The sequence below is a fragment of the Poecile atricapillus genome, chromosome 1 (genome assembly GCF_030490865.1).
Source record: "Poecile atricapillus isolate bPoeAtr1 chromosome 1, bPoeAtr1.hap1, whole genome shotgun sequence".
Lineage (NCBI taxonomy): Eukaryota > Metazoa > Chordata > Aves > Passeriformes > Paridae > Poecile > Poecile atricapillus.
In genome coordinates, this window is record NC_081249.1 from 62,885,235 (window position 1) to 62,898,126 (window position 12,892).

At 37.2% G+C, this 12,892-nt stretch overlaps 1 protein-coding gene across 2 annotated transcripts in view; it reads right to left on the reverse strand.

The window, feature by feature from the left end:
• Positions 1–12,892, reverse strand: part of KPNA3 (karyopherin subunit alpha 3) — a 47,343-nt gene continuing 34,451 nt past the window's right edge. For both annotated transcript variants that reach the window (XM_058845073.1, XM_058845083.1), the window contains exons 10-17: positions 12,161–12,205; positions 9,497–9,628; positions 8,230–8,358; positions 6,460–6,564; positions 6,256–6,327; positions 5,989–6,151; positions 5,002–5,096; positions 1–2,569 (exon numbers count right to left, since the gene is read on the reverse strand). In XM_058845073.1, the coding sequence (XP_058701056.1) occupies positions 2,471–2,569; positions 5,002–5,096; positions 5,989–6,151; positions 6,256–6,327; positions 6,460–6,564; positions 8,230–8,358; positions 9,497–9,628; positions 12,161–12,205 (840 nt within the window). In that variant the 3' untranslated portion in view covers positions 1–2,470. The remainder of the gene's footprint in view (positions 2,570–5,001; positions 5,097–5,988; positions 6,152–6,255; positions 6,328–6,459; positions 6,565–8,229; positions 8,359–9,496; positions 9,629–12,160; positions 12,206–12,892) is intronic.

A 12,892-nucleotide genomic window follows, 5' to 3' on the forward strand; every position in this document is an offset into this window, starting at 1 on the left:
TAGTATTTGATAGCAGCTTTTTATTGGTTACAAAACCTAAGCCCATATACAAAATTAGGAACACATTTAGATGCCTCTTTGAAAGAACGTTTTAGTCTATTTTAACTGATAGTTTAAAAAAATAATAAAAACAATGCAATTTTAAACACTGTTCTGAAAACGTAAAAGTGCAGCAATATACTTTGTTTCCTTTATTAACTATGAAATGGTGCAATCCCAATCAAAAGCTGATAAGGTCACAGCAGAAAGAACTGAGCAAGCACTTTGTCCTGCCTTACCCAGTTCTCCGATGTTCACTTTTATTGTAATGCATTGAGTGCAAGAAAAAGATCGAATCTTTACAGTAGAGGAAAACTGTTGTTTCAGTATCAATTTGTATGTGATTTCTAGAATAACAGTGAGTGTAGGCTGAACCGGGTATGCATCAGTCTATATGGCGTACGGGAGACTAGACTGAATTAGAAGGGGCGAAATATTTGTTCACAATAACATCTGCTGGAACTCTAATTTCACAAAAACTTTGTGACCTTACCTAACTTTGACTTTTTATTGTTTAGTTTTTTAGCGAACACCACACAGTTTCAAGATTTTAGACTATAGTGTGTGAATAGGATGCAGTTACCATATGAAGCTTCAACTCAACTTCTGGGAAAAGAAAAAAGGCACAATGAACTTCAACTCAATTTTATGTGCACAAGAGTTGAAAAATCTGAGCCACCTTAAAGAGAAATTGATTCTAAAATTTATAAAACCTATAAATAATCAGAGGCCAAACCACTATATTAAAACAGATTATCTAGCAAGTAAAAATCTTGCAGTTTAAACATACGCTTGTATCCAGCTGAGATACAAGACAACTCACTCTTTAAAGTGGCTCCACCTTGGCAGATATATATTTAATGAATGCACACCTGCTATGTGTTGTTCATCAGTGGAAAAACAGCTGATCCACAAAGCTCTGATGGCATCTGTCCTTATCTTCATCACAGTAAATACAACCCACATCCAATAACTAAATTAGTTTAGATTTTTCTATCCCTTCACATCAATGCATTGGGAAGTTACACCCAGTAAACAACAGCAACAAAACCAGTTTGTGTGATAGCTTACAGAATTTCAAAATTACCGATCTTCGCCCCAGCAATACCAAAATCCCTTTGAAAGTGACTGGGTCAGGCGATTTTCCAAAAGCAATGACTTCACATACCTTATATAAAGTTATTTAATGTGCGCTGCACATCAGGTTTACGCTGAGTAACGGCAGCTTCGATACAGCCTCACACATCAACCAGTTTGTATGTTTTTAATCACATGAATAAGATTTGAGACTAACTTGTGAATTATTCTTCCAATACTCCAAGAATGAAGCTTTTATGACGCTTCTAAGTAGTTGCTGGTTTGTTGCCAACCACATCATCATAAGCACTGGTTACTAAGTAAAAAATAGTTTAAGACTAAATTACAGTAAACATGAAAGCTCCACAGTTTAAACCCAATATAAATCAACCATATCCAATTATCAATTTAAAACAGAAGATATTGACTACTGAAAGTTGAAAGCAAGATTCTTTTTAAGTAATACATTTTTGGACAGAATTTTTTTTCTACAGTCTGGGACTCTTGCTTTCAGCTTAAACAGAAGTTCAAGTCCATAACAGGTTGTAGCTCAGGTAAAATACCATGCACAGCATTTGATTACTTCAAAACAGCAGGAACACACAGGCTGAAGTGAGTGGTCAAATAGGGCTCGCTGTTCTCAAAAATTAGGTATAATGGCAAAAGCTTTACCAGTCCAAATCTACAGTTCATTCTCCAACTCTGGTTTCTGAGGCAGTTAATGAACACACATCAATTACTGATAGCTGAAGTAGTTTTTTTGTTTGTTTTAAACTTAAGTGTTTAATCAATTGCCAAGTGTTGTGTTTTTATAAGTTACTTTTATTTCAGTTTCACCAATGAAATTCATTTGGCTTGCATTTTTGAATCTATTCTTCCACGTAAAGTTTATGAAAATATGTTTGTGGAGGACGATGATGGAGGCTCAGAGCAAACTGGGCCCCTGTAAAGTCTTCCAAAATGTATGCATCATACCAAAGTGTCTTGATCCACAGCGCACCATTTTCCAAAGAAGCTACTTTTCCGTGGAAAGCCAATGTGCCACCACTATGGAATATTCTTAACAAAACTGCAGATTGCGGTTGTCAGCATGTGGCACCAGGAAAAAGGCAAAAAAAGGTAGTTGGGACTGTTAAAAAGAATTCTGAAACAGTTTAGGAGATCATGCATATGCATTTACAGTCCATGTGATAGTGATGTTTGGCAACTGCAAAGTGACCAATACATGGCTTGCTTTAGAAGCATCAAAACGAAGAGGCGTGTGTGTCTTGGAGCCTTTTGTTTCTTCACTTGGTAGCCATCTGGTGGTGCTTCGTACTGGTGTGGGACAAGAGAAGCTGCACTTTTTTTGAACTTAAAAATTAAATTCTTTTGTTTGAAGGTTGGCTGTTGGGTCAAAGTTGTAAGTACCTCCTTGAGTGGCTTCAGGAATGAGACTGGGGTCTTCATCAATCTGCAAAACACAGCAGCACAAACACATGAGAGGCCCATTTCTTGCTTGATTGGGTACACACAGAAGAAATTCACAAATGTTCATGTTTTCTTTCTTTAAATATTATTGCAATAAAATCAGATCCATTTTTCCAAATCAATTCCCCAAATTTGTTTAAAAAGAGCAACACAACTCTGTTCTAATACCATTAGGGAAACAGAAAATTGTAATGGTTAGGGACAGTGCGCTGCTGTTTGGTCAAAGCAGTTGCTATTTTAGCTGCGCAGTTTAATTTTCAGTGCCAATTTTTAGTACTTCTAGAGTTGGCTAATCACTAGTTGTGGATTCTAAAATTAGTTTTGTACTTTCTCCCATTTTCTTTCAACATGAAAATACATTTTTAACAGCAGCTGATAGAAATACTTATATAAAGCTTAAAAGAGTTCTTAGAATCTCCTATCAGAATTTGAAGAATTTAGAACTACTCATTTCAGAGCAGTTTTATATAGGTCTCATAAGCACAATCTGAATTTGCTTTTAAACTAGAAGTACTTCATTGCACTATGGATACAGACTGAAACGGATCAGCAGCCAACTTCACCCAGCTTCCTCGGAGCTGTTAGAATTTAGGTATTTACAGCCTCAAGGAATAGCAAATAACATGGTCAGTAGCAACAAAATGCACAACTTCAAACTCAACCCATCCTCCTGCAAATCACCAGCTGCACTGATCTCTGAGCCTCATTTCAGATCGTGTCATTCTGAAGCAGGAAAGAGCCCTTGTGTGGGGGGGGTCTGAACACCTTTCTGAGACCTGGCCTTGCAGTAGTGCACACATCAGAACTGACTCACCTAAAATCTCTCTTTACTTTGGATGACACTGTCTAAACCAGGGGGAAGAGATTAAGGCCTTTTGTGACAGCAACGATCTGCACATCATGCCCAGATGAGTCTGGTTTCAGAATGTTTCGCAAAACCTTTTTGTTTTGATAAATTAGCACTTCTGCCTTCTGCAGGGATACTACAAAGCAACCCCACCTAAGCTCACCTGCCTTTAACACAAGAAACTGAAGTCAGGAAGCTGTTAGTGCTGTGCTAAAGTACAGGCTGTGCACTTTTTACAGGGCTCAGCAAAGGAACAGATGGGATTAGCAGTGAAGGGACATCAAGCAGCAAGCAACAGCTCATGAGAATACAGAAGATCCTGAAGTGACAGAAGGCAAGAACACTCCTGGACAGTCCATCTTAACACTGCTAATCAGGCTACCATAACCAATCTCTTGTTTCCCTGGAGCAATTATGGAAGATGGACTCCTGGACAGTCCATCTTAACACTGCTAATCAGGCTACCATAACCAATCTCTTGTTTCCCTGGAGCAATTATGGAAGTTCTACTATTTTGAGTTTCAGAAACTCCAGAAAACACAGTAACAATATAATAATCTGAAGGAAAGTCCTGCTCTTGAGTAAAGGAGACATATTCAGCCCATCAGGCATAGATTAAATTGTGTTAATGTAAGAAGTAAGTGCACAAAAGGGAGTACTAACCTCAACAGGGATATTTTTCCACCCACATCAACCAGACTGTGCTCTTCAGTTAGACACAGGAGTTTTAGAGTCTCTATGGAAACTCTAAGACACTGCTCACAGAATCACTGCAGGCATAGGGAACTTTTCACATATCTTAACCTCTGGTGACTAACTTCCCAACCACATGATGGGCCCACAAATTGAAAATAACTGAGTCCTGAAGTTAGAGCTGGCATTTGGAAAGCTCAATTTAAGAGAAGAACTGAAAACAATTTTGCTAGGCTGTAGAATACAGACATCCTGGACAGCCTAGAAAAGATCATTTGTCTTTGACTGCATGTTGAAGTGCTCCTCAGGAACTCACAAGCAGCCAGTACCAGGAGGAGCTAGAACCAGAGGGTCAAAATACCTATTCTGTGTGGAACCAAATATTGGATGGTCTAGATCAAACAGCTGCAGAAAGTGCAGAAAGTTTTGATTTTTTTTTGATCTTTACACTGTAGAATCCAGACTGAGCAAATACAGAGTTGAAATACAAAAAATTATCTGAAAGTAAGGATCTGCTGCCCCTTGCAAAGACTGATGTATGAGAAAATAAAGAGGAAAGAAAATAAAAATGAGAGTCAGAGAACTGTTTAGATTCTAATCACAAGTAATTACGTGTCAATCTGAAAAAATGAAGTGAGCACTGATCAATTTGTTAGGCAAAACTAGAGAACACCTCTTGATTTTACTGAAGAAAAGTCCTGATATTGAGAAACTCTTCAAAGACTTTAAATTGAGGGAAACTATTGAACAAGGACCAGGAAAACTGACTTTGGAGATAATGTATGTTCGTGATCACAGGAACTGAGGAACAGTGACAATGTACTTACTAAGCCAAGAGCACAGTGCATATATTTCTCCACCTTTAGCATACTTACATCATCACCAGAGAAATATTGATCTATAATTTCAAATGCTAGTTTATAAATGTCTTCATTCTCGTGCTGTTGCAAGGCTTCGATTTTCTCTAACCCTGAATAAGAGAAAATAGAGAAGAGTTTTGTAAGATTAAACCAGAGTTACTGACTACTTAAAAAAAATAAGAAAAATGATTCAACATTACTACTCAAACATACTAGAAAAGATGTAGCTCAGTTTGAAAATATGATAGCAGCTATCTTGGTCCCTAAGGGGAAAGACAAGTACTTTGTGAACTTTACATGCCAGGGAATATTCCATTTTATGAACAATGGATAATGGAGTCTTCTCTTTGTTTAGATAAAACTCTTATTTTTTAAAACTCCTGTCTACTACGTAACTTTTGGATTAGTCATTGGGCTTTCCACATATCCCCAAAAACAAGTGGCTACATTTGTGCATTGCCTGTAAGTTTAAAACAGCAAGGTGACAAAGCAGCTAAAACACCAGCCCCATTTTCAAACTGGATATGGAATAACAAGTGAAAAGCTTCCAGTGCATTATGTTCTTCAGTATCTCTTTATTACAATACATTAATTAGCATATGTTACAACTTTGATTGTCATATTGAAAAGACTCCCCATCCTGCTTTGGTCTGTAATGAAATGATGATACTAAAACTGCTTCCAAGGCAATGAACTAGAGCAAGAATTGTGTGTTTTACCACAGGACAAAGTATGTGCAATTATCAAATGAAAAGAATTACAATTCTCATTGAAACCTAAAAAACACCTAAACTACAGAAAGCTTCTTCAACAATTGTCTCTACACAGCCATCTCCAAACTGAAATATACAGGAAAAAAAGTAATGTCTCTCATTAAAAGTCTCCCTTGTTTACTCAAATAGCCCATGTTAAGTAACACTGCAGTAAACATCAACAGCAGCAAGGGGAAGACAGAACAGCATCCAGCCAATTAAATATTTTAAAAGCCTAGTAAGCTCTTACCTCCACACTCTTCTATAATTTCAGCTATTGTGCTAGCCTCATCACCAGCCATTATCAGGATGTTTTTTAGGCCATCCAGCACCACCTGTACCACTTGAGAATCCTTTACTGAGAGTAGATTGCAGAACGGTGGGATTACATTTTGTTGTACAAGGTATTCAACCTAAATAATCAGAAACAAAAGAAAAGCTTTCAACATTGTGGTCCTTACACAAATGGCTGTATTTGCAACATTTTAGTGACAGCTTGAAGTCCCACTATACACACCTGATCTTTTCTCCCACTTATTGTCAAATTGCTAATTGCCCAAGCAGCTTCCTTTTGTGTCCCGAAGTCCCCCTGAAAAATAAAATTCATAGCTCATTAAAATCAGCATGGAAACATCTGTCAAACTTATTAAAAATCACAAACTCCTCATGTCAGATTTATAAAAAGAGGATGACAACTTGCATAGCTGATAGCTTGACTGACCTTAGCCAGCTGGTGTATGATCATGGGGATTAACCCAGCATCTATTACAGCCTGAACTTGTTGCTGGTTTCCTGCTGTGATATTGGAAAGGAACCAAACTGCTTCCTACAATGGGATAAAGCAAAAAAGCAAAGCACTTTTAAAACTAGTCAGCAGATTAAAAAAAAAAGAACTCAACCAAACCTGACCACCTCAAAACGTGAAATCATACCATGAGCAACCACTAAACAGACCTCCTCCTCAGTAGCACTTGTAGCACACAAACTTTTATTGCACTGTGAAAGACAACAGGGAATCAACGTAGAATTAATATGATTGATTCACAGGGCCAGATTCTCTCTCACACAAGGAATGTCCTCATACACCAGGAGTAATACTGATGTAAACCTTATATCCACTTTGCACTGCTGGAGTCACAGACTGGATTTAAGCTTTCAATCACTTTTACGAGGAAAATAGGAAAACTGGTAGAACATTATAAAAAAAGGACTTGTCCTGTAATCCTAATACTGACAGCTCAGTAGTGTCTTTCTGCTATAATAAAAGGAAGACTCCACCTCCCACTTTCTTTGTTTAACATGAAGTGGTGTCCACAAATCTCATTCAAGTATCACAAATGACATGCCATCCTGTGACTTTGCTCAGCAGTTACTCCTTCAGAAGGTTCAGCAATGTAGCTACCACCTATCTCATGGCAGTTATAAATTCCCAGTTACAAAGGGGAATGCTTGTCATGACAATCCAGAACATCTTTAAAAGGCTCCAATCTTAAGTAAAAGATGTGGCAAGCAGGCAATTATGAAGCACTGCAGGAAAAAAAAAACATGGGTTCCCCTTTTTTAGGGCTGTGTATCTTTTTTTCTTTTATTTTCTTTATATTTCTATTTGCCTCTCACAATAGAGACTTGAAACAAAAGTCAAAGCATTTCTGGATTTTTTTTTTTTGTACAGAAATAATTTCTTGGCATTAAAAAGAGTTCCTCATTCTTTTGTAAGAGTTAAGAGGGCAGGCAAAAATAAATCACATCAGTTTGACTGTCAAAGATAACTTCTTCAGAGATCTTTACAGATGACAGCCTGAAGAAACAGATTCTTCACAAATAGATTTCTCCTCAATGGTACACTATATGGGGGACTCATAATCTAAACAAAAAAGTCAGACCATCTTTGCAGTGGAAGGTGGCACAATGACTTAAAAAACCCAGATAACATGAAATACAGCTCTGGAAAAGGAGGGACTGATCACTTTCATCAAACTCTCCTTATTCCACCCAATCCTTGCAGCAGTGAAGTTATTTCTGCCAAAAGGAAGGAGATGAAACACAGAGGCAATTTTAGGAAAGGACAGTGATACACCCTCCTTCCCTGAAGGCAAAGATGAACAAATGAACAAACTTCACTATGAAAAGGTGGAGTGGGAAAACTGGATCAGTCTTATGCAACTAACTCACTGGACTCGACTAAAATGATGAAAAACTGTAACTGAAGTCAGCCAGTTACTCACTTTGCAAATGAAAAAAAGTTATGTCACTCCAAAGCAAAACCCTTCAGTCCTCCCAGAAAGCACAAGGCATCAACACAAATGCATGGATACTCACTATGGCTTTCTGGTTTCAGTCCTAATTAAGCTCCAGCCTCAAAGGCTGCATCTTTATACAAAATTGCTCACATGCCAAAAATAATAGCTGTAGGAAATTCTTCATGTAATATTCCACAGGCTACTGTTTTATTTCTTAAAAACATACTAAGTTAGGAAGAAGCAAATCATACCTTGTTTATCTTCTCTTTTGGATGCGTCAGGAGATGTGGGAAATAAGACAAAACATCACAATTGAGAACAACTTGTGTCTGCTCATCAGTACCAGTTACTATGTTGCCTACTGCTCTCAGTGCTGCTGTCTGAATATCCAAAGTGGGAAGGAAAAAAAATTGCATGTTAAAGACATTGCTGTAACTTATGCTATAACAAAGATAATTTTAAGACGTCTCTTTATAAAAACAGTTTGCAAAATATAATTTAGCACTTCATCCTCTGAACTACATCACGGGTAAACAATGGATAATGTTTCATCAGTACATCACGGAATAAATGCACTGCAGCTCAACTCAGAAAGTGAAAAGATTAGAAACTAAAAGAATATTAAAACCGTAGAAGATTAATTCATCATGTACCTGATCTGTGTTACAATTCCAACAACAGCTTCTAGGCTCTATGTCTGCTGAGGTTGCTCACCTCTCCCATTCAGCTCCCCACTAGGGCGTTCAAAACCTCATGACTACTTACTGAGTCTCAGGTGATTTCAGAAACAGACTTTACATCTTTATGTATTGGTCAGTACATGCTTTACAAGTGACAGAATACTGGAGAGACTTCCTTCATCAAGTGAACTGGTCTGACAAATTTCAAGACAGCCAAATCTCTTCCAAAGTACAAACTAGACAAACATGTCCAATGCACAGATACACAGAAGAGCTCCCTATTATAGCGAATGGTTCATAAAAAACCCAGTACACATTAAATAACTTTTAGTTTCATACTGTCTTCAAAATTAATCAAGTAAGCTCAGTTAACCTTTCACACCTAATTACAAATTTACTAAAAGGACTCAGCATTTGCAAATATTTCCATACTGTAAAGATTCCAAAATACTGATTTCCATGAGCTATTCAGATAGAATATGCACAACCATGTATGCAGCACCAGAAAGAGTGCATATTACTTGAATTCTGGAAAACACAAAATCTGTTGTCACTAAATATTTTAGGACTAGAAAAGGAAGGTATCTTCCATAGGCACATAACAGAAGTTAATGTTTAACCTGACATTTTTACTTAAAACTGTGTTACCACTGTTTTGCTTGAGCTTTCTTTTCACTATTTTTCCCCAGTGTAGGTAACATTTTTTCTTCAGTTTTACCTGAACAAAATGTAGCTATAAATGTTTATCTCACTAATCCCACTAATAAATACTCTAAGGCACACATTTTTAGCGAACAGCATACAAAGGACTATTCAAGTATAACTGAATCAGACTTACTTGAACTTTAACCTCCTGATGACTCAGAAGGGGAACTAGAAAAGGTACGACTCCTGAATCAATCACCATTTGTATCTGCTCATTTCCACCATCTGTTAAGTAGGACAAAGCCCAAACAGTGTCCACAAGAATCTACAAATTGGAGAGAACATGGGTTACACATTGAACAGAAAAATACGTATAATGAAAGCTTAATTTAGTGAACAACATTACACTTATCTGGGGGTGGAGAGGGAAAAACATCCAATTTAGTTATAGGAAAAACTTAAACATGATTGTGATGAGACCTAATCAGTAATATGTTAGATTATTATGTAAAACCATGAAAACCAGGGCCATTTGTTCCATCGGAGTAATTTCTCAGTTATGTCCTCTCAAATTCCTTTTTAATTAAATACCACATTTTGGTGCATACAGTGACAGCATATATTATCTCACAAAGGTAAACGGTTGGGCTTGATTTGCATTTCCAAGATAGACAACCAGCTTAGTAAGTAGTTATGCTAGTAACTTTCTGAAGAAAATACCAATACAGCCTCCTTAGCATAGCTGTAATTTGTTAGCTGTGCTATCTTATGATTATGGAATACATGAATTTCCTTAAGTTTTTAATCCATGTGACATCTTAGCATTTCTGATCCATATTGCAGTTCTGAAGTGAAACTGCTAACAAGTCTGTATGTATGCCTTTTCCTGCCTTCATATTAAGAATAAAAAACACAGCAAAGGAAAGGAGTTCTTATACCAACTGAAGAACTAGCAACTATTGTAATGTGGCAACTGTTGAAGTGTTCAAGCAAAGCAAAACCCACAGAGAAATGCCTATCATGCAGGGCCATCTGAGAATCTTAAAATAAAAAAAAAAGTCACTGATGACTTGATAAGGATGATTAGAAAGCCCTCAAAAATAGACAGGTAGAAAAGTTAGTCACTGAACGGTAGTACCTGAAGCAGAAACAAAGCCAGCAGAGGATATTACATTACATAGAGAGGATATTAGGAACTGCAGGAAAAGAAATCTGGACCCCACTAAGGACATAATCTGTTGAGATACCTCGATCTAGCCTACTTTTAAAACAGATACCCATTTAAAATTTCCAGCTATGAGAACAGCTGAATACTGCAGTACTAGAACACAGGAAGAACTTCAGAGTCCTGACCCACAGGCTGCTGCCACCAGCTCCGGATGCCAGCCAGCACAGCCCAAAGGCTTTCCTGCCACAGCCTGCTGCTGGCCTCACCTCCTGTGCCGCAGGGACAGCAGAACGTGCTGCAGTGGAGCCACTATGGCAGCAGAAGCAGTGAGAGATGGTGCCTGACCAGTTTGCTGCCCCACAGCCCTGCTGGTGACAAGAGCAGCAGCCGCCAGAAGTGCTCACAGGACTGTGGGCTGACCTACCTGCATCACTGACTCATCTCCAAAGATAGGTTTGCTGCTCCAGTACGGAGAGGCTGGGACCAGACTGGTACCTCCAAACTACCACCTGACTCTCAGGATCAAAATGACGGACACCCTGATTGAGATCAGTCAAAACCTGGCATCACAGTCTCATACCTACATCAATAAGCTCTCATACAATTATTGCCTGCAAAAAGCTTTAAAATTTGGCAGGGAAGAAGAGCCTACAGGTTAGAAGTATATTTGCTTTTGCAATGAATTCTGTTCAGCTTTGTCCAAATTACTCATTGAAAAGTCACCATGTGCTGTCTCCCACTCACATTACACTGGGAAAACCCTGGCAAAATCCCAGCTTAAACTGTACAAATATTTGAGACAAGCCCACTTCACCATTAAAAAGGCAGCAGAAACATCGCTACTACAGCGTTCAACTAACAAATGACAGTCCCACCAATCTTATGCTTTATTTTATCCCCAAACCCAACACAAGGGATCAATTCCTTCTTCCCTAAGCTAAAAGATCACTATAGGGATTACGAAGTCCTGATAAAAGGAGGAGAAAAGCAGCTCAGTATCCCTCAGTTACACAGATCTTTGTCCTGAAGTCCCAATATATAAGCCTTCATGAGGTAAATCCACTCCCTAGGACATTACTTGGAAAAATACAGGTAAACTCATGAATCAGGAATGTGGGAAGTACTGAAGGTTTAGTATTAAAAACATGAAGGTTGTCAAAGGTGCCACAAAACAATAGTTTATTGCTGTTTAAATATATTTTTATATGCAATTTCTTTAATTAAATGTTGCAAAGCCAGGCACCCAACAGGTTACAGAAGTCAGGCTTACCCTTATGATCACAATATTTGACTGGACTGATATATAGAATTACAAGTAATTTTTTTACATCTATTACATATCATCCATGCAAAATTATAAATTGGGGCAGAATTGAAGTGTAGGTGATGGTAAAGCTGGCATTTTAATTTTCTAGTGTTCAATTCAAGACAGGATTTTTTAATGCTATTTTAAATGTACAGGATAAAAAATGCCACCTTTGCAAAAGGTATTTCAGAAATGGTATTTTCACTTTCTTTTTCATGCTCTGAAAGACTACAATCACATTAGTCTTTAATTATGCATTTATCACTTAATTACACATAAATTAACACACAAACCCAAGTTTACTACCTTAACACAATCCTGCAGCATTAACTTTCTAGAGAAAACAAAGAATCTAAATATCTAAAACTTTAGAAATTACTTACGTTTATATCTGTATGGTAAATGAGAACACACAATGCTGGCAAAATCTGAAAAGAAGTTCATCAGTCATTACAGTAGAATAAAATTGGTTGTACAATTATGAATCCAAGTATTGCAATCACAAAGCTTATCTTGAGTCTGCTTTAGTATATTGTAATTACACACATTCCAGCAGCTGGTCATTCCCTCTAAGTATGTATAAAAATAACTGTATTAGCTGTATTTCAGATTTGTGAAAATATGTGACTACTATATTCCAGACACAGAATGTAGACTGTATTTTGAGGAAAAACAAGCAAATAACACAGATAAGTTGCCCTGCTGTTATTTTAAAAGCTTTGTTATCACACACAAAAATTATTAGCCCAATATCAATTTATAAACCTCTTGGATTAAAGTTTAATTTTCTATAATCACATATGGAGAAAATATAAAACTGGGCTGTGACAAAACTGCTTTGAACAGTGTTTTATTTAATAAAGCATTACTTGTAAAAGTTTCCCTGTTTCTCTGCTTCATTTTTAAAATCTCATTGAGGTTTAGCTGTTACCAGTAACACACTTCCCATAGCTTCAAAAATTTTATCTACACTTTTGAATTTATCTTAAAATCAAGAACTTTACTTACAATTACAGTTCTAGTCAAATAGCTTCATTTTACTAACTGTGCTGACCCTGTCAACCAAGCATTTGCTCTGTTCACCAGTTTAAAAAGATTTTCAGAATTTCTGCTCA